This window comes from Sparus aurata, chromosome 4 (assembly GCF_900880675.1).
Source record: "Sparus aurata chromosome 4, fSpaAur1.1, whole genome shotgun sequence".
Taxonomy (NCBI): domain Eukaryota; kingdom Metazoa; phylum Chordata; class Actinopteri; order Spariformes; family Sparidae; genus Sparus; species Sparus aurata.
In genome coordinates this window covers 39,115,586-39,138,613 of record NC_044190.1, presented here as the reverse complement: position 1 = coordinate 39,138,613, position 23,028 = coordinate 39,115,586, and the positions used below count along the sequence as shown (strand labels likewise).

General features: G+C 44.1%; 1 protein-coding gene across 8 annotated transcripts in view; it reads left to right on the top strand.

The window, feature by feature from the left end:
• Positions 1-23,028, top strand: part of shank2b (SH3 and multiple ankyrin repeat domains 2b) — a 215,086-nt gene that overhangs the window by 105,910 nt on the left and 86,148 nt on the right. For all 8 annotated transcript variants that reach the window (XM_030414028.1, XM_030414027.1, XM_030414026.1 and 5 more), the window contains exon 10: positions 1,019-1,085. In XM_030414028.1, coding sequence (XP_030269888.1) covers positions 1,019-1,085 — 67 coding nt within the window. The remainder of the gene's footprint in view (positions 1-1,018; positions 1,086-23,028) is intronic.

Here is a 23,028-nt window from a genome sequence, read left to right as displayed (position 1 = left end):
TCATTCGTACAGTAAACACCTCAAAAACAAAACGATTTACGGTAAAATCATGTAATGACACAAACAAGACTCCAAATGTAAAGGTTTAAGAAAAGTTGATTTATGAGTCTCATTACCGACTCATCAAATACTGACACTAACTTAACGAGCTGAGAATGAGACAAAAAAACAACATTTCTTAGGAACAAGATAAGAAGTAAAAAATAGATAAATAAATATACCGTCTGAAGTGGGTTTTAAAGGAGGATGCTGAGTTTACTCCATAGAAGTGTTTGTTCTCGATCAGGTCCGGTGTACGTTAACTCCTCTCAGGTTATGAGATGTGTGACCGGGTTGATTAAAGCTTTCCATGATTTCACAACAAAAAACTCAGAGCTGTCCAACTGGAACCAGCTTCATTATAACAAAGAGTTAAACAAGAATAAACAAAACTGAATGTTTGTCGTGTTTCATGACGAGTTCCATCAGTTATTTGTTGAAAACACTGGATTATTATTTTCTTCTTGTGTTGACCGATGAATGATGGAACATCGCCGCCGTCCATCCGTCCGTCTTCAACTCTGTCGCCGTCACATCAACACGTGACTTTGCATGTGCGCTCTCGTGCACGCCGCCGCGTCATGTGTGAATCTTGACTCGTACACGTGTGTCGTAGATTACTCGACTCCCTGCTACGGATGATTAAATCACCGAGGAGTGGATATTCTAAGTTGGCAGAGGTGAAAAGTTCAGCGATTAAGAAGCTTTTTCTTCTTTGTCTTGCTTTTTTCTTTCTGAAGGGAAACGACTTCCCTGTTTATACAATCATCTGTATTTACTTTCATTCTGTGGGAGAGAGCTTTGCTTTCATGCAGAAGGATGATGTATGGTGCATTTATTGATCTGTTATTCAGAATAATAAACAAGAACCACTTGTGTGAAACATGTCCTGCTCTGCTTTGGATTTTTGATGCAAACATGAACTGTGTCTCTTTGTTTCTTCCTTCTCTGTCTCTCTGCTCGTCTCTTCTCTCTCCAGGTCGCCATCATCGCCGGGAACTTTGAGCTCGCAGAACTCATCAAGAACCACAAAGAGAAAGATATAGGTAAGAAGCAAAGCAGCAGCTCTTCTTTTCTTCTCCTGCATCCACCGTTCATCCCTCACCTATTCTTCAGCCGCCCAGCGAGTTTTCCTGAATCTCACTCAGGATATATTTCAAATCCTCCCGTGGTTTGATCCTCCTAAACGACCTCCCGGTATAATCCCCTCCGCGGGATTACGAGAGCGTTGCCAAGAGGATGAAAGTTTATGTTTACACCGGGACAATCCCGGGCCGATTAGACCGAGAGAAATGATCAATGCCTCAGCCAGTGGGAGCGCACCGATTGGTCGGTTTCCAGAGGTGTCGGCTGGTCTGCGTGAAAGGATTTGTCTGCAGATGGATTTAACAGTTCTCTCATTCAGTCGGATTGTTTTTTACTCAACATAATGTTCAGTTTCGTGCATGTTGTGGAGGCTTTGGGAAAAAAAGATTTCAGGCTTAAATAAGTCCTTTTTGTCTCAAACCGACCGGACCGCTGATATTTATTCTGCTGACTTGTGTACTGACATGATCCCAGATGTTTCCAACAGTGTTCAAATCAGTTCAAGGTAACAGAACGTTTCTGTCAGAGAGGAAGAAGACGTCAAATGTGACCAAACAGAACATGATAAAACTTTAACACATTAACTCGTCAGTGAACATTTCTGCCTGAGTGACATCACATCGCTTTTCATTTATCGTGTCTTTAGCAATGAAGACAACAACTCCCATGAGCCCTTGCTGCTTAGCTCTTTGTTTTCTGTTTTGGATGAGAGAAAACAAAAGATGTTTGCTGAGTGTCGGGCCGGCCGGGTGGGCCTGCTCAGAGCCGACCGGTTCTGGAGGATAAACACCTGGAGTCAGTGATGTGCACAAGGGGGGGGCAGGGGGGGCAGTCACCCCCCTCGTGGCTCAATTGTTGAAAAACGCGCACTAAAGTGCCCTCCTGGGAGCCAAAACGTGTGCTAAAGTGCCCTCTTGGGATCCAAAACATGTTCTAAAGTGCCCATTGGGAGCCAAAACATGTGCTAAAGTGCCCTCTTGGGAGCCAAAACATGTGCTAAAGTGCCCTCTTGGGAGCCAAAACGTGTTCTTAAAGTGCCCTCCTGGGAGCCAAAACGTGTTCTAAAGTGCCCTCTTGGGAGCCAAAACGTGCTCTAAAGTGCCCTCTTGGGAGCCAAAACGTGTGCTAAAGTGCCCTCCTGGGAGGCCAAAAAGCATGCCAAAGTGCCCTCTTGGTTGGCAAAACACACTAAACTGCCTCCTTGGCTGGTTAAAACATGATAAACTGCCCTCTTGGGAGCCAAAACGCGCACTAAAGTGCCCTCTTGGGAGCCAAAACGCGCGCTAAAGTGCCCTTCTCTTCGCCACTGCCCGGAGTCACATCAGGTTCTGCTCTGATCCGACGGGAGCAGAACTCAGAGATGACTTTGTAACTTGTGGGATTAAAAAGGTGATTTCTCTTCACTCCTGTCGATCAGCCTGACTGCAGCAGTGATCAGGAGGAGAGAACCAGAACCAGAACCAGAGTCTCTACTGAGTGCTGAGAGTAGTCAGAGGTTCACCTGAATGACACACACTCCCTTGTTACTCAGTTGTGCACAGACGAGGTAATCATGAATCACGTTATCCTTTTTATCCACGTTATGTTTCGTCTCATTCTCCAACTTCCTTCCTCTCTTTCTCTGAATGTCTCCTGGAGATCAAACTTGTGGATTTTTCTGCTTCGAACATTGTTGGAAACATTTGGGACGATGTAGGAAAACAGCTCAACTCAATATGTCACCAAGGTTTAGATTTTGACGTCAGTAACACATAAGATTGACCGTTTTGTTTTTGCTGCAGTCCTGCTGGGATCTCTGTTAGTTTGCACAAATATAATTCGGAGGCTTCGTGCTTTTAGATAATAAATAATATATAGACTGTTAAGCTTGAGTGAGGATTCAAGCGCACAATCCAGGATAAACTAATGACCCTCTCAGGCTGTGTTTTGTCCGCTGCTCGTTAAGAGGTTACTTTAGTTAAAGAGCACATCAGACTGCAGGACGGAGCCGGTATATATTTACTGTATGAGAGTCTGTGTGTGTGAGAGGAACGAGAGGGAGGTGAGAAGACGAGAAAGATTTCTCACGAACATACAAAAATGAAAAAAGAAAAAAGACTTTTGAACAAATTCCACGTCCTGCTATTTATTGCATTCGTTGCTTAGTTGCCTCTTACTCATTTTATTAATTCTGGAGAGACAGATTGGTGGTGGCAGCAGATTCAGCTCCGATTTAACACCTGACAGAGACACAGTTTCAGCTTCGACGCCGTGCAGACGACCACAGATCAGCTTCCATTTACGTTAAAAATCAACCACCGTTCTCTCGGTGGAGGGGAACGAATGTGGACTGGAAAACAGTCAGCTGACGTGAACGCGGAGGTTTACTCCAGCGCTGACTCGGGCCTTTACAGCAGTTCATGGTGCACAGAGACAGATCGGGGATTACGAGGCCACAGAGAAAATGAGAAAAGATGAACAAACAAATGAATATATAAAAGGAGGGCAGAGAAAGATTGAGGGGGGAATGAATGGAGAGAGAGAGAAATCTAATCTAATCTAAAGATGTAATCCTGCAGTTGTTGTGCTCTCTCTCGTGGACGCCACCCACCAGCGAGCAGCCTCACACGGAGGCGACCTGGTGAACGTGGTGGCGGTGAAGGATTACCCCAAAAAGCCTTGTTCCTGTCCACACCCGCTACACCCCCCCCACCTCCCCCCCCACCTCCATCCTGCCTCCATTCACAACATTTCAACCCCAAACCCTGAGTGCTGGGCCGCAGCTCCGAGTGGCGGCTGAGGTTAGCCACAGGTGATCAGGTAGTCAGTCGGGTTTCGTCCCGTCGTAGTCGGACATCTTTGTTCCGTGTCCGTCCCCTGTGGGCCGGTGGGACGGTGGATTTGGGGATGGGACATCTTTACTTCTGGATTCTCGATTGGCCACCATGGGTTCAGCCTGCTGCAAAGGTTGGTGCTGGTGCCCCCCCCACCCCTCCTACACCCTCCCCCGACACTCCCATCAGCCCTCCACCCTCCACCCGAGCTCATCGACTCACTGCCCCACCTTAAACACACACACACACACACACACACACACACACACACACACCCAACCCTTCTCACCAGAGACAGCTTGTGTCGTGTCGAGCCTCTTGCTGGTTATATGCAGCTTTAGTGTGTTTTAATGTACCGACCGTGTGTGTGTGTGTGTGTGTGTGTGTGTGTGTGTGTGTGTGTGTGTGTGTGTGTGTGTGTGTGGTATAAACACCATAAGCCTCGTGGCTTTCACAGTTCCTCGTGCTGACTCTGTACAGATGATGTAACAGTTCAGCCACACAGATCTTCTGCCTCATCACGTCATTCTTTTTATGTTTCAGTACGTCGTGGAGGTCGGTGCTGGTCGGGTTCGACCTCCAGACACAAATAAAACTGCAGTTTAATTTTGAAATATGATGCACAGTATCTGTCCGTCCCTCTGCACTGGTCTGTCCTGCAGGTGTGTTTATTAGTGTTTTTCATCATTTATATTGTTATGAAAGGTGGAGGTGTGAATAATGAGTGTAATCATGGCTCCTACAGTTAAAGCCTTAAAACAAAGGTACAAAAAGCTTCACATAGATGGAGGGAAATGAAATATCAGAACAATTTAAGGAAATTAACTGAAGACGCAGGAAAATTAAAGGTTAAAATCTGTATCTTCACAGCCTCGGACAGCTTGGTGTCCTGGACCGGGTCGTTCCAGAGCCTCGGGGCCCGGATAGGAAAAGCTCTGTCCCTTTTAGTTTCCAGTCTGGACTCTGGGAGAGATGGACCAGTGCACACAGGTTTATAAGAATAAGAATTTACTTTAGAATTAATCAAAAAGGTCTTATATTGAATTCTATAACAGACCAGGGCCAGTGGTGTAAAACAGATGTGATGTGTTTGCACTTCTTAGTTCTGGTTGAAAGCAGAACAGCTGAGTTCTCTGCAGTTTGTAGACGAGATCCGAGTGATCTGACATCCGACCGTCAGCCTGGTGTGTCAGACAGTCCACTGTCCCAGCCACAGGAAGAAGACGGAACTACCCAAGTAGTTTTGGTGCTTTTATTTTGAAAGTTGCATGTTTGTTGTTGGTAGCTGGACTGTGGATTGAGACTCTGTGACAGTTTGTTGTGATATCAGGTCGTTAATGAAGAAAATCATTACTAGCAGCTCTGTTTGATACTCGCACTGCTTCTCTTTATATTGTTCATGTGCACATTCTGACTTAAATGTGTTTAATGAAGCTGTCTCATTGACACACATCACATAAGATCCCTATAATGTGTAAATGCAGCCCTTTGCATTGTGTCTAACACAACAGGATCAATCCCACATTGATCTCGATTGTTGTAGTAGGAACAATGGATTCAGGCACCAAACGCTCTCAGTATATCTTCGTGTCTGTGCATCTTGTATGTGAGTTAGAGATATAAACATGTCTGTGCAGGAACAGAAGGCGTCGGATCACAGATGCAGATGTCTGCAGCCGTGATCATCCACAGTTTACTGCATGTGCTTATTGATCAGCCCGCAGGGAGAGTTATTCAAATCAAACATTCAGATTTTGTTTTCCATCAACAGAAGGTGCAAGAAATAATCTGTCTGTCACATCTGACGGGACAGCGTGTTAGAATATTAGATTCAGTGTTGATACCTGATGAACGCAGGTTAAACAAACCGACGAGCTCCGGAGATGTTTTATGATGAGGCTCTGAGGTTTTTAATCAGTCAGCTAGTTGTTTCGTGTGAGTTAACTCAGAGAGAGCGGATGATTATTCTAACTTCACTTCCAGTTTCTTGAACACGGAGAATTCAGTTCTGCCTTCATTTCACGCTCAGAGACAAAGTCGGACAAAGCTGTGAAACAGGACACAATGTGACCGGTGAAGGAGAAAGGAAGGCTGCTCAGAGGGCAACGACGGCCATATATGTAGCCTGACGTAGGTGTGTGTGTGTGTGTGTGTGTGTGTGTGTGTGTGTGTGTGTGTGTGTGACCTATATACTGCATTTTATCGTCATTACAGGGCCGTGCATGGACAGAAAATAGGGCAAAATGCAGAAGTTGAGGATTGTTCTACTGCAGACCAGTTAGTGTCACTATAATCATCATTATTATTGTTGTTAATATTATTATTACTGGCAGTAATTCAACTTACTCACGCTGGATGTTTGAGGTTAATATCTTATTTTTTCCAAGTCATTTTTTCTGAGTAGTTTGAGTCGATCGAATCCAATTTCTACTACTTTATTTTCCGCCCTCGTCTGGCACGAAGATGTGCCTCAACAGATATGTATATTTTTCATTTAACACTGTTGTTGCTGCCTCTGACCCTGAGAAACTAATCCATGCCACGACTCCCACTTTGATTACTGCGGCTCTTTCTGTTTTGGCATCACTCTTCTTCTCTGTACAGAACGTTGTAACGAGGGTCCTGATGAAACTCCACCGTCTTCTGTCCGTCTCTGAACCCAGAACTGATTGTTCTGTGACTCATAACGTCCCGAAACATTTCCAAACCGGATGTAACGTCTCAACTAATATTGGATGATTTGCCTTGAAGTTTGGTACAAAAGATATTTAATCAGAGTCCCATCAGAGTAAACATGATATCGGCCTGTTGTGAGCATGCTTCTCTCTCAATAAGCATCAAAGAGCCTGAATGTGGGTGTAGAGTTACTTTTTATTTTTACTTTTACTTTTCTTGTCTTCTCCATCTTTTTTTTCTTGTCCTCTTTGCACTGTGAAGCACTTTGGATCAATTCTGTTACGTATAAATTAATATATAACTGCATACCTGCAGGTACGTATACTGTTGATGCCAAAGGTGATACAGTATATTTGTTATAAGCCAATGAGGCCGGTCTGTGTATCAGTCATGATCTAAGAACATTAAAGGAACACTTTGTAGTCATTATCTACTCAGGCTCGTGCAGATCGAAGTTTTTTTATCCACAAAACATTTCTGGAGCTTCACAGCAAAACAGCTTTGGAGCATTCTCCTGAACACCTGAAGAAGCTGGGAGCAAAAACATCAAATGGCTCCATACAGCTCGTCCAGTCCTCAGTCGCCCCGAATTGATTTGAAAGTAAGTTATTAACATCCCTCAGCGGGGGGTCGAGCTCGTGCACACACTTCAGACAGAGTGCGCGCTAACGCTTTGAGTTTAGCAGCTACGGTGAAGAATTTGGCTTAAAAAAGGTGTAAATAACTTATTTTCAGGGTTCATCCACATAGAAACATTTTGTCTGTAAACGCACATGTTCTGCATCGTTTTGGCCGATTGTCCACATGGATCCTGCAAACACACTTTTTTGAAACCTGGTCTCAGAGTGGAAACATTTGAAAAGCCGCCTTGTGCTCTCGTGTGGACGGCGAATCCACATACTTTGCGTATCGATGATGCCGTCGCCCCGCCCCTCGACCTCGAGCCTTCCACCTCTGAACCCCGCGACGTCTCATAACAACAACATCAATGGCGGACTTCATGCTCGTGTTGGTGCTGCAGAACATATTGAGCCTCTCAGAGTTACTAAGACAAAATCTTCTGCTGCTCTGCCGCGACGCTGAGCGAAAAAGGATTATGGACAACCACGAGCTATTTCATCTTCTTCTTGTTGTGTTTCTCCCTCTGCGGTCTGTTTGTTTACAGCGCTCAAACTTTATGCACATGCTCCATCTCTTCTTCTGTGTTTTTGGTGAATTTGAAGCGCCCCCTATAGGCTGGAATATGAACTACAGCGTGTTGAGTCGTTTACAATGGATCCATGTGGACGCAAGTATTCTTGAAACGATGCCGAGGAAGACGGAGGAAAAAAAGATCGTTTTGGTACGTGTGGACGAGGTCTAAATCAATTAATGTGTAAAAGTCACGTGATTCAGATGTTAATGAGCTGCACAGTCACCAGTTTCCACACAGCATCCAAACAACGAATGAGAGAATATCACAGAAAGATGTTCCTTCCTTCCTCTTTCACTTGTAACCAACCTGTAAAGTCATTATAGTCTGATGTAATATTTATTTAATAGATCATAACTCAGTTTTACACCATAACAAATATCTGTAAATAAATTGCGCTGCTAACTGTACAATATACACATAATAACACATTTACACATCCACAGACGTCTCTCCATCTTTCCCATTAATTCCAACACATTTCTGTTTTTAGATTCAGACTTTCATTAGCGGCAGTGAAGAGAAACAAACATTTAACTACTAATACAGCAGGGAGATAATTCTGAATATGCTCCTGCAAAAGTAGTTTCATTACAGCTGTCACACACACACACACACACACACACACACACACACACACAGTAAAATGGATGGGGATGTCTGCAGGAGATACGTCTTGTATTTGTCCTCTCCTACAGCAGTAAGCCTGGGTAAGAATGATTGACAGATGGGCGTATTAGACCGCCCGCTGCCAGAGTGTGATAATCCGACAGAGAGTATGTATTGACCAAACACACACTTTCATACTTACACACACACACAAGCACACAATGTCTCACACGCACGGGACACATTCACACGTTCACACACACATTAACCACTTTCACACTCTTCTGTTCCCAGTATTTGTGCAGGATTTACAGTTTAGCCGTTCTCTATATTTTTCCTTGAAGCTGGAGTCGGTTCTGAACTGCACCTGAACACGAGCCGATCCCTGCAGGAGCCGCGAGAAATGACTTTCAAAATCCTTCCAAAAAATCCGGAGCTGCTGACACGCAGCGGGATGTGCTGCAGGAGAGCAGACGTCTACCTGTCAGCCGGAGGAAAGTCACGCAGGGCAGGAGGGACGCCATGTTTATGCATCAGGGTTTATTTTTACACTCACTCAGTGTGAGCTGGTGGTTAAAAGGCAGCGAACCTCCAATTTGAGTCTTTTCTGCTCATTTCATTTGAATCCAGTAATCTTTATTTAAAATGTCTGCTGTAGTAACTCTTCAACGACTTCAGGTGCTTCAAGTCCAAACAACATTTCACAATCAGTTTGTTTCTAAACTGTCCTAAACTCTTTACTTTACATACAAGACTGTTGTTGATCTTTTAATCCAACTTTCATGTTCAAAAATTGTCCAACTATTCTATAAAATATGATCCAGTTTAAATGTAAAATATCTTGTTTGGACATAGTTTAATTCCTCTGATACGACAGTTTGCTGCAACACGTTTGTTGGGTCGGCGGTGTTTATCTTTAAAGGGACAGTGTGTAACGATTGAAGTAATTTATTAACTCAAATCAACGCCTTCGTTCATAAGTAAGTCCTCATTGGTGTACAATTACCTCTGCCAACAATCTGACTTATCCTCCTGAGGGAAGAATTACCTATCTGAATATACACAGCACGGGCGAGCTCTATGGAGTCCCGAGAGGGACACAAAGCACCACGTGGTACTACGTAGTAAGGCTAAACACGTTTTTGCTCAGAGCTAGCTTGACTGCGAAACTGAGAGGGAGCTCAGCGAAAGCGCTCGTCACTAACAGTAACAATAACTAACTACATCTTTACCTCATTACTTGAATCAGTAGAAATACTCGACGCTGTTGGGAAAGAGTCCATATTTTGAAAATGAGTTTCTTGTCCGTCAGGGCCACCGTAGCTTCTGGAACGTCTCCAACGTCTTCAGAACGGGAGGGGTGAGCAAAGGAGTGTTGCAATGTAGAACCTCACAGCTAGATGGCGCTAAATACTTGATATATTACACACTGTCCCTTTAAGCTGTTTGATTGGACGACCTGCCCTTCTCCTCTTCTGATTGGTTGCTCTCGTTAGTTATGTTTTTCTACGCTTGACTCGAACTGTGAACTCAAAGTGAAGCTCTGGTTCTGTCTGTTTCCCCAGTAAACACACCAACCTGTTCATCCTTCTTCAGGCTTTAATTGAATCCGTTTTTGTATCTTCAGAGTTTTAAATCACAGCAAGTTGCAGTAAAAACATATTTTTCTTTGCATCTTGTTTTCTTTTGGTCTCCTGTAATGTAGTACTATTAAAACGTGTGCAGACGGTCACAGTTCGGTCTAAAGGTGATTGTTAATGGCCGTTATTCATGCACCCGGTCAGACTTCCCTGCGTGACTCAGCTGTGGCGGACGCTGTCACCGCTGCCTGCAGGAGACCGTCTCTCTGCAGGAAAACGTTTGGCGGGGGGGCGTTTGGCATTTACATCCACAGAGTCGCCCTCTCCATCTCTTCTTCTCTTGTTTAGAAACGCTAATAGTTAAAATGTGTTGGCTCATTTTCCCTCCACCTGCTGAACTCTGAGGCTTTGATTGGTTTTGGCAGGAGCTGCTGTCGCTGAGGTCTGTCCAAGTGTTTCTAACTATATGTGGCAGCAGTCTGCAGCTCTGTCAGTGTGTAACACGTTCCTCCTGCAGACAGTTGAACTGGAAATACTAAAAAAAATCTATATATAACATTTATTTAATCAGGTTACATATTTTGATCACAACATTTGCTTTTTATGAAAGGAAATGACAACAAAATAAACTTTCTGAGAGGTGATTGATTCCATTTTAAAGAACTGAATCATCAATTATGTTAAAACAGAATCAAATCTTCACTTAATAAGAACATTTAAACATCTTTAAAGTTGTGGACCGTCGATGATTTCTTTAAATGATTTGAAGATTTCACCTTGATTTTGAGAAATAACATAAACTCAGTGAAGAGGTTCAGAATTGTCTCTCTTCCACAAAGAGAAATAGTTTTTATGTCTCTAAATATGAATAAGTGACGTTCAAGTTCATTTATTCTTCACTATTAAATGTTCTCTCTCCTCAAACGAGGCTTCTCTTGTGTCTTATATCCACACACTCTGAAATCTGGGCTATATTTGGCTGATTGTGCCAGCCGTGTCCTCAGGAAGGAGGACAAATTGACTCGCACAATCTCAACATCCTGTCAGTGAAGAAGAAGAACTTAATTCACACAGATGCTGATTTATTTATTTCACACGATGTGCTACATTTGTGTGTTTTCTTTTCACATCTTAAGCTGCTGCAACAAGTCTTGTATACAAAGTGTTCTTGTCCTCATGAAAAGGTAAATTTATTCCGAGAACACGAGCTGGAAATTAGCATAGAGCCCCGAGGGGAGCGCTCGTTCTGTGGGTGACAATCAGCTAAACTGCTCATTAGTATTGATTGGTGTTATAATTAGATTCGACTATATGATGTGGGTGTGAGCTGCATTTACAGATAAACATGGTTCAGTGGCAACAGAAAATTACCTGTTATCTCGCCTGTGTGTGTGTGTGTGTGTGTGTGTGTGTGTGTGCGTGTGTGTGTGTGTGTGTGTGTCAGATCAGGTGCGTTCCTTCACAGACAGGTGTCTCGTGTATCATGACCACATTATAATCACTGATTGCGCTGCAGAACAATCGCAGGTACGAAATGTTCGTCTGTGCTGCGTATTTTTAGACAAAGATTCAGAACACAGAAGGTCCAAAGTTCTCCAGAGAGCACCGTCCACCTTATACTCTGTTTGGCCAAAAGTATGTGGACACGCTGTGCATACACTTTGTGTACTCTCCATCCTGTCAGCGCCGCTGTGCACAAAGCCCGGTCCATAAAGAACTTGTGTTCCTTTGTTTTCCTGCACAGACGACACCGCCATCAACTCACCAAAATAAATGTGAGCTAAGTGCTTTTCTGCAAACCACAGATACCTTAAAACTAAACGTTTCATTATGTTGCAACTTGGTTAGGGATCAGAAAACAAAATAGTTTTACTTAAAACAGCTGATTTGTTGCCAAAAAACGTCAAAAAATGTCCCCAGCTGTCTTTAAAGAAACATCTGCATTTCATGCCACAGAAACACTGAGAAACATTTCCTGTTGTCCTGAAGAATACCTGTTTTATTGCCACAAAAACGTCTGAAAATGTCCCCAGCTGTCCTTAAAAATATCCAGCGGTGTGACTTGAGCTGCAGTCAGCTGTTCAGCAGCCTTGTTGGCTGTAATAACACCACCTCCATCCCCTCCACCTCCCAATGTGAGAACTGGTTAATGAGCATATTCTGAAGCGTGAACGTGATGTGACACGTTCGGTACAAATGTCAAGCTCGGATGTATCTGTGGTTTAACAGAAACGGCAAATGCAAACATGACATCCTGGTGATCGAACTGCAGCGTTACAAAACAGGTTCAGTTCATTACAGGAGAGAACGAGAATGAGTAGAGAACAATCTGCTGCTCAACCTCAGCAGGACCGAGTGGCTGATTTTAGGAAAAAGCAGGCAAAGACACAAACCTGTGTGTGCATCAGTGCAGCTGAGGTGCAGCAGGTGAACAGATTTAGGTTCCTGGAATTCAGCGTCAAAGACAACCTGTCAGCGTCTGCACACATCTCCACCCTGGTGCAGAAAAAGCACAGAAATGGATCTACTTCTCACTGAAACCGCAGACGGTTCAATTCTGGAGCCAGATTCTTGTTTTTGTGTGCGACCCAGGACAGAAAGGCTCCACAGCGAGTGATTCAAACCCTCCACAAGTATCTGCTGCCGTTCCACTCCACTACAGAGCAGCTTCACTCCCTCCTCTGTGGAAAGAAGGCCACAATCTTTTATTACATAACGACAATTCAGTTAATCTTGAATCTTTGAGAATCAGTGGACTGACATTTCAACCTGTAAAACCTTCAAATCAGCATGTACGTTTTTTTCCCTCCACATTTCATAATTCGACTGGTTTGTTTGAAGTCTCAGCGCTCATCATGGAAACACCCGTGAAGGAAATCTGCTCTCATCACTACATTACTGCATACTTTATGACAGCATATGCTTTGCACGAGCCATCTGGTGCGTTTCTCCACAGCGGGGTCAGCTCCTGGTGAATTTGTATCAGTGTGTCACCGTGTTTGGTGGCGGCGGTGGGAAGAAAAGCGAGCGGGGGAATAGAGACGGCGAGCGTTAACTGGCCTTCATTAGGCGGGACGGTGTGTAACCAGATGGCTTCACACCACAGCAGAGCACGACATTACAGTGGAAGCAGAACAAGTACAGAGAGAAGGAGTCGTATTGACGTACGTTACATCACACGACAGGCAGGTGTGCACGTGGTGGAGCTGTGATGATGTATGGAGCTCCCCCCCCACACATGAGTTGCCTAGCAACAACACAGATTTGTTTCTTGGAGCTGCTCACACGTCCACCATCGCTTAAATCCCATTTTTACCCCCTTTATCCTCCGTCGTTCCCAACAACTGGCTGATATCAAGGCTTGGAGGTTTAGATGACGTCATGAAAGCGATGTAGAGAATAAAATATCCATCAGCCTCGACTTCATCCGAAGAACCCGCGGTTCGTTATCAGAAGAAGAAGATCTTCACGTCGACCAAACCTAAAGAAATATGAATCGACTTCATTCGTCTAAACTAAGATGCTTAAAGAAATACAGTCACACACAGTGCCTCATATTTAAATACACGATATATAAACTGCATCATCACATTTTAATACGCTGGCAGCCGAACACGACCTGACCAGCATGTTTTAGCTCAACTTGAACTCTAATATGTTTAATATTGTTGTTTCAAACAGCTGAACTCTTCAAAGTCTCGGTCACGTTGTCTTTGATCAGACGATAATGATTCTGATTCTGTAACATCAGTGTGAAGTTTGATATATACAATAAGGTTTAAATGTAATTTAACAGACGATCGTCACAGATCAGTGAAGCATGAGCGCTCAGATCAAACAGAAAACTGAAGATGTCAGTTTGTCCTGTTAAAGAATTCTCCGTATAATTTTGAATTAAATATTTTATGCGTATCAACAAAACACAAAGAGAAATCATCCTGGAAAATAATGTGTTCATCTCTGTGGATGAATAATAATAATAATGTCTGTTTGTTCCTCCGTCTCTTTAAACACACGCGGTTGAAAGGTGAATAGTTCAATCTGTTGTATAATATCGACAGATTTTCCTCTTGAATGAACTTTATGTAACTTTGAGTTTTGTTCTTTACACAGATCCGTTTTAATCTCGCTGTCGTCAAGCGAACGCACGTACTTTCCATTTTTACATTCGGTGTAATGGAATTTATATTTACACTTGGTTTACATCACATCTTTATCTCTGTAGTGTGTGTGTGTGTGTGTGTGTGCGTGTGCGTGTGCGTGTGTGTATGTGTGTGTGTGTGTGTGTGCGTGTGTGTGTGTGTGTGTGTGTTTTGTGTGTCTTGGGGTTTCCAATCTGCACAGTCAGTTGTTATTTCGCTCTGTTCTGTTCATGTTTTATTCATCTGGTTTGTGCTGTAAACACCTGCGGCTGCGACTGTAAATGAGAATCACTCTCAGTTGTGTGATTTTATCTTTTAATCTCTTCAAATATGACAAAGTCTGCCATCAGTCTGTAAAAGGAGAAGCTTTTAAATGATATTAAAACAGTTTAAGATGCTTTTTTTAGTTTTTCCCCATTGCGATTTTAAGAAATTAGTCTGATTTTGTCTCCAGAATACTTTTTTCTGAGCGTCTGAGGAAACATTCAAACCTCTGTGAGACACCAGAACTGTTAATGACCAACATGTGATATTTAATAAATTCTCAGTTGCAGGATTTTTACCATATTTCAAGTATTTAGAATTATAAATCCAAAGTCGACCTGGAGCCTCAGATGAGCTCACCTGGTGAAGATTCTCCAGGCGTCAGTTTTAAAGTGATTTGTGTGGATGTGTATGTGATTATTAACCTACTGATTATTTTCATGGTGTCTTATGAAAACTAATTTATCAAGCAACCATCACAGAAAACCATCAAGACGTGAGAAAACATGGATTAGAGTGAGAACCAGCGGGAGTGTGTCGGTGAGGTGTTCTCGTCAAACACAAACGATAAATTAAAGTCTGTAAACTCGTTCACGCTGCACAAACATCCAGCTGTGGTCGCTCGCTCTGTCAGCTCGGATCACCGTCCTCCTGTCAGTGTATCGGTTCTGACCCGGGATGTTGAGGTGGAGACGGGCCTCTGTGAAGATGCAGAGACATCAGACACTGATTTCACTGAGTCCCATCTCCATCATTTGATTTCCCTGCAGCCAGGCGTCGTCCAGGAGAAGCTTTACAGAGGAAGCCTCTCTCTTTTTCAGAGACGCCCCGACCACATTCACACCTGCCACCTCCGTCTGATCCGTCTCCAGGGAGTGATCGGGCCTCTCAGTGGAGGTGCTGCTCTTTAACTCGCTCCACCCAGACTTATCCTGCAGGTCTGTGTTAATTGGTGACCTTCCAGTCACAAGCTTGCTTCTCTGACCTTTACGATGCCACCACAGTTTGCAAGGTGAGCAGTGTTTGGATGCAGCTCTGCAGAGTTTGTCCTGCAGGTTTGATTCTGCCTCCACACAGGTGACAGCGACGGCCAGGCCTCAGGTTGTCAGGTTGGACGTACGCTCTGTTCTTGTGAATGTAATATCTCAGGAACAGAGGGGATTTCTGCAGACTTTGGCACAAATGTCCACTTGGACTCGAGTGAACATAACGTTCTTCAGAAACACATTATTGAACACCTTTACTCAGGAACAGGAGAGAGATTGTGATCATATTTCACATGTTCGGATCCTGACTCAGTGGTGCTGATGCTGGCTGTAGAGATCGTCAGTGCTGCTGGACTGAACTTCAGATCTGAAACGTCTTCATGTTCTGTCAGAATCAGATTTATTCACTGAACATGTGAACGCAGACGAGGACTCACACTGACAGACACACAGCAGCAGCACGGGCTGATGGTTTGGCTGATATTGATCTTCAGATGATTGTTTTTGCACCATGTGATGAAACTCATCAGTCCTCTGTCTCTGAGTGAAGACAGGATGTCAGTGATGACGTCAATTCACCAAGAAATACTCGTAATGCTCCTTTACAAGACTTCACTGCATGTGAAATGAGTCTGGACAGACATTCCGCTTCAGCTGTGAGTCATTCAGCATCTCCTCTGTCTGCTGCTCTGTGAACAGTCTGTAGGTGAGCGGTAACCACACCTTCTGCTCCACCTTTCTACTACCTCCACCTCTGCTCCTGTTCCTGCCGCTACGCTGAGTCCTGCTCGGATCACAGTGATGCTCCACAGAAACTCCACCGCGCAGTTGTGCAGCTCGGTCTCCTCATGGGAGAGAGAGAGGGGAGGTGTGTGAGGGGCGGGCTTAAGTGTGTGTGTGTGTGTGTGTGTGTGTGTGTGTGTGTGTGTGTGTGTCAGCGGAGGGGCTCGCGCTGGCTCCGGGAGGCGGTGGTAGTGGAAGGCGTGAGCGGGATCATGTGCGCTGCGCGCGGCGCGGCTCGTCTCCGCTGAGTCGCTGTCCGCGGTGCTGAGAGGCTGAGAGTCCTGTGAGATGCACCAACTGTGACGGAGTAACACAGGAGCGAAAATGAAGTCGATCATCAATGCCTTAAAAAAGGAAGGTAAGCAGGCTGTTTGTCTTTTTTACACTTTAAAATCCGGCGCGTCGGTTTTTCGGACGTTTCGTGCGCGTAAAAGCTCCAAGCGTCAACTTCATCTGAATGTGGAGCAATTCTCCTCAAGAAAAGTACTCGTGCATCCTCCTCTACGTGTTTAAAAGTGCTTAGCATCACTTGAGGTATTTTTACCGTCGCTATTAGGCTGTAGGTAGGTCGGCGCGTATTTAGGTTACAAGAATAATCTCTTTTTTTTTTTTTTTTTTTTTGTTCGGACGAGAGAAAAAGGAGGCAGCACCAGTTTTTAGGTCACAGAGAGAGAAGTGGGACTCCGGGGTGGAGAAAACACCCACAGACGTGACTATGTGCCGGTTCCCTCACCCAAACAGAACCTAAACAGCCCGTCCATCTGTCTGCGTGTGAAACCATGTTGGCGGCTTGACGCGTTGACGGTTTTCTCAATGAAGACGGAGCCCGGAGCGTCCAGCGCAGCGGGCTGCAGCCTATAGGCGGGGAGAGGTGCCACAAACCGGCTTCTGTAGGGATGAAGTGACGCTCAGTGCACAGCGTGTTAGATGCACTTCTACATCCGGAGCTATTTTAATTAGCACTGCTTCCTCAACACTCATTAGCACTAGTAAGTGGGATGTTTTGGGTGAATGCTGCTGTGTTGGATTGCATTGGTTGTAACTGATTGTAGTGTGTGTGTGTGTGTGTGTGTGTGTGTTCAGGCTGCAGGTTTGACTGAAGCTGCAGCAGCCAGATAACATATTGATGATGTCACTGAAGCCTCCAATGGTAGAAAGTAAAATCTAGTTTGTAACGACAGTTTTTGTTGCATGAAGGTTCGATGTTCATCTTTTTATCCTTGGAGAAGAAACTCAGACGTTCTGGTGTTAAATCATTTGTTTCCTGTAAAACCTGCAGAGGAGATTTTGAGCTTCGGGCTCTCTGAGCTGCTCCTGTCAGATCTGATCTCTTCAGCGCTGCACGTTGGACTTTCTTGCAGCTTTTTGATGGCAGAAAGATTCAAACCAGCGACCGAGAGAGAAAAAACCTGAAGGTGACATTAAACATGCGCGCAGATATAAGAATGTAATGATTGTTAACGCTAACTCCAGAGAAATTAGAAGTGACCAACCTGCCACTTTCAATGACAGTGTCACTATAAAAATGTAAATGTGAAATCCTCCCATCATTCACTGTGTTCCTGTGTGAAAACACCATCTTATGCACTCTATAAATACTCTGTAGTGAGCCGTAAATTGAGGTTGCGGGAACTTATGAATCATCACCATTTTGCGTCACCGCTGACAGCGTAATTTCACATGACTGTAATTTACCCATCTGTCATGTCATAAGCGCAGGCAGAGCCGTGCATTGTGGGATTTTTTCTAACACGTATGGAGCTCACAGTGGCTGCGTTTCTGCTCCATAGTAGAAATTCTAATGTCGACAGAATACAGGAATATATTAAATGTTGGTAATCCAGGAAGTGAAATGAAATGTTTCCAACAGGGACTCACAGGAACACAAACTGTGTCAGCGGCCGTCAACAAACACAAGATTTTCTGACAACAGGAGCTTTAAATCTCTTTTTTATCTGAGTCCAAACATTCTTCAGTCTGCAGGATCTCTTCAGAAACTTTGTGCTTTAAATTACGTCCAGATATCAAAGTACACTCGGTGGATGGATTCTTCTTCCTCCCTTCACTTAAACTGCAGAGAGCCATCTGATGGAAATGTCAAATATTACATCTTCTTACTAAATGTGACAGAAAGTTCTGCAGCCTGAACCAGAAAACAAGTCTGTAAAGATCCATTCTGCTGACTCAGACCAGCAGGATGTGTCAGTGTCTTCTAACTGATCAATTAAAACTGCAATTTAAAAATCTAAATCAAATCACGAGTGTGCCTCTGAGGTTAAAGGTCATATTTGTAAGAAAAATAGATTTTTGAGTCTCGTTGCCAACTCGCCACAAACTGACGAACGCTCGCCCTCCATTTTTATTTTTATTAAATCACCGGCAGCAGTCGTCTCAACACCGAGGTCTCCTCCGAAAATAATTGTAAGATGATATTTTTAAACTGCATATTTTTTAAAGAACGTAACAAATTAACAAACAAAACTTTAATATGAATCCAACAAATTATTAGAAGATATTGATTCACTGAAAAAAACATTCAGTTTTCACAGCGTTGATGACAAATTACCCATGATTCCTTGTGTAATCGTGTGAGTAAGTTAACCTGACTGTACGCTTTGTCACAGTGCAACACCTGTATCCATAATATCAGCCAGTGATCTGTATTATTCTGGAGCCTAAATGGATCATTATCAACGAGCACGAGAGTCCGACAGAACCTCCACCTCAAACCATCAGAGGCTAACATTAGCCGTGCTAAAACTACTGCTGGCATATTTAAACGTGGCGCTATCAGCTGGTCTACGCGTCACTGTAGGTCCAGTTTAATATGCAACAGAATTCATACAACTTGGTTAGACGGGGGAACATCAAATTTGGACGTCATGACGGATTGTTGTTGGAAAGACTCTGTTCCAGTCTGGGCTGATTGTTGTTCAGCGTCAGAGGATGAAAATCAGTCATGTTCGATGTTTAATGATCCAAATAATTGGCCTCTTGACTCAGTCGCTGTCCTGAAACATGTTTGTTATTTACAGTTAGAATCTGAACAGCTGACTTCACGTGTGACGGTGAGAAATCGCTGTAAAACTATAATTGTGTGCAAACCAGAAGAGGAAAGCTTTGATCTGACACTTCATCCGGCCTCAGCTCGGAGCTGCAGCTCAGCTGAAGTTAACCTGACTTTGATGAAGTTCTCTCTCCTGCAGCGCTCCCTGCAGAGTTCGTCCTCCATTCACATCTCGGCCAAATTTAGAGATTTTTGCTCCGTTTTCTCGACGTATTACAGCTTCAATTAGCCAGCGAGGGGACGGACGCCCTGGTGGCCTAGAGGTTAAGACCGCAACATCCTCAGTTCACGTCTTGAGAGGGAGCTTTAGTAACTCCTCTCCACATCTCTCCTGTCATATGTCTTAAGAAAAAATAGCAAGGCGACCTCCCAATATCCTTTATGTTGTTGCCAGGAGCTGGTGTGTGTCGTAGTGTGTGTGCTTCAGGGACTCGTTTGTGGGCTCTTTGAAGGTTTCCACTGATATCATTTTAATTTCCCAGCCCCAGAAAATGGCCGATTTTAAATTTAAGTTGTTTTTCTGGATTGGACGACCTCTAGAGAAATGAAGAATAACTGCTTCCTCTCTCAGACGGGCTGGTTTGAGTGTGAGTTGACCTGCAGGATGAAGTCTGTGATCTCGGTTCTTATCACCTGATTTTAGCCCGAATTTGACTTCATACAAACACACCACAGTGGCACAAAGTGGTCTGCAGAAAGACAAACAGCATTTGAAGTCGGTGTATTAGCATAATGTCAACATCATCATTTATCTCAGCTGAGTGCTTCAGGACTCGCTGACCTCTGACACGCGCTCTGTGTTTCAAGAGCGTTTAATTATATAGATCCCACTGATTGCTTTTCCAACTCTTGCGTAAGATGCTCGGCTTGTTTTGACTCCCCGCCGCTCTTTCAGCTTGATAATTAATTTGTGTGAACGATTATCTGCAGGAGATTCAGAGGAAGGAAGCGAGCGGGTCGATGCATCAGCGCGAGTGTTCAGCCCGAGTTTAAAAACTCGGGCCCGGCCAGCTTGGAGGGCCTCACGCACCTCAGGGACTCACGCAGATAGCCTGGTAGCTCCCGAATGTGCTAGCTCATTAGATGTTAGCACCTCTTCTCTTCATCAACACGTCGGCTGTAGACACACAGAGAGAGAAAGGTCTGAGATATTAGTCTGGGAATGTGATAATGACTCAGTGAATCCCCTTTCAGATGTTCAGGCGAACAGCAGGAAGCTGCACCACAGCGAGCAGGCGACCGTGATTAGCGTGGTACTACTGTATTAATCAGCTCATAATCAGGAGATGCTTATTGGATCGGCTGCGGGCCCGGTTCTGTTCTGCTCTCCCTGCACTGTTGTAATTGCGAGAAGGAGAGCCGGCGATGGCTGTTGTAGGCTCGTCATCTCACAGTGTAATGGAGAAATGTATCCGCGGGGAAATCAAGGCCAACCTCCATTACTGGTTCAGTCCGACGGTACAGCGCCGGCAGCGAGGGCCACAGGAGCTCAGCTCGGCTCCCGTAATCCTGATAATCATGCTAATGATGGTCAGAGAGAGAGCAGCGTGGAGCCACGGCCAATCAGCAACCTCAGTTCGATATTCGTGTGTGTGTGTGATAGTTATATCCTTCCTTTATTGATTTTAGCCGTCCTGTGTTGGAGTGAGACCCAGTCAGAGCGAGAAAGAGATTAGATTTTGATGGATTGATAAGAAAGAAATGACAGGACATGTGCAATAACACCAGAGAACGAGCGGATGGATGGATGGATGGATGGATGATGGATGATGGATGTGAGCACACAGTCTCCTGGTGAGTCTGACGTCACCGAGAGAAAAAATAGCACATGAGAAGGAGAAGGTGAGCTATTTATACGTGTCTCATCTCCTCCCCTGTGGTTTACAAATGCTGATATGAGTTTTGTTTCCACTCAGCACATGAAGGGTTAACTGCAGGCCCATGTGACACAGTTCTGGTGTCGGTTTAATTTTAATTTGGCATTGAGTTTCACCAAACGGATGTAAAGTGTGTGATGTGATGTGAGCCTGTGTTTTTTGTCGGGTGACCTGCAAGTTTAAAAGTCTGTTGGATTTTTATTGGATGTTTGGTTTGCAGAAAATAATCTGTCTGGCAAACTCATGAAGTTTAGTCGAGGTAACGATGCATTTGTATCTGGTGCTTCTTCTGCGATGAGGAATTCAGCGAACAAGACGAAAACTTCACTTCATTCCTCCACAAACACCCGCAAACAGAGTTCAGCTTCAGTTTCTTCTTTTGTTTGGATTTGAGCCCCCGAGTGGCAGAAGCTTCATATTCTACATTTAAACCATCATCACCACGAGCCTTTAATCATCTCATCTTTTTTTGAAACAACATCACAAAATCCACAACAGATTTAACACCAACCTAAAGTCTTGGTGGGATCAGGGGTTTGTTAGTATCGCTAGTTGCAGATCTCTGCAGGAAGTCTTTCAGGATGTTTTACACGCACCGTATGTTCGTGTCGGTGCACGCTGGGATTTGAAGATCAATAACAGAATCTGAGAAATGGATTCCCTTCAACAGGTTTTAAACAGATGCTGCGTTCGCTCCACTTGTTTGGATCAGAGCGCTGCTGCAGATGTATGAAGGGACGACTCGGGCTCAAGAGACGCAGCTGTGGAAACATACAGCCGCACTTTAGGGATTTCTGATGTTCTTGATCTCTTTGATTCTGCTTCAGCACTCCAGACTCAACACTTGCTGTATTATTGGATTGATACTGCAGGTTCCTCTCTGGGCCGGTCGATGACAAATAGTGTGGCTGAGGTTAGAAACAAATCATTCCAGGACTTTGATCCAAGGTCAGTGTGACATTTTCTCTAATAGCGGCTCAGAGTTCAGGGCCGCCTCGCACACAGGGGAGCTCCATGTGCTGCTGCCTCAGGGAGGAGGAGGAAGGACGCGTCTCCACTGACAGACGGTGGACGGCTCGGTGGTTCTGGTACCAGATAGTGCTCAAGTTTGTAGAATCTGAATAGCTGTAGAAAGACAGTTTGTTGGGATGTAGCGTGTGATGACGGTCAGAGAGGACGGTGATGAACGAGAACAGATCAAATATAATATCTCAGTGTTGAGTGAGAAACTTCTGCGTCAAACAGACATTTTAATCTGTTGGATGCAAATGATGAAAATGAATTTTGCTGAATGAAATGTTGTTGTGAGTGTTTAACAAACCAGTCAGGTGCGTCTGTCGTGTTGCAGTGTTGAGGAGGTGCTCAGTTCTGTCCTCGCAGGATGTTTGCATCTTTTTGTTTCTGCAACTTTCACACTTAAATTCCTGCAGTTATTCAACTTCAGCTGCAGCTCCAGTCACTTTAAGTTTACTGTATTAGCTCCACATCATAAAGGGGCAGATTGTGAAGATGAATCTTTCTGTGCCGGTACATATCATTTACTTTTAGTTTAAAAGTACGAGTATCATTTTTGTGGACTTTGAGAGTGATGGTGTTGTCTCTGGAGTTTCTTCTGGCTCTTACTGGACTTGTGTTTATGTTGTGTTGTGTGCTGCCAGTCCGGGCCCGCTCCCATAAACTAACAAACTCCTCAAACTTTAGTCCATTTAAAGTTATTTTGAAATGAAATGTTGCCATGTTTATCTGGAAGCCTCTTTGTCAAATTTTCAGAACTGTCAAATAACCCTCCATTTAAACTTTTACACTAAAAAAACGTTATGTCTTTTCCATCAGCACTTTAAATTTATTTAAAAAAAAATGTGAATGTTCTTTGCTGGAACAATTAAACGCTCACTCTCTCTCCTGGTTCCTCCT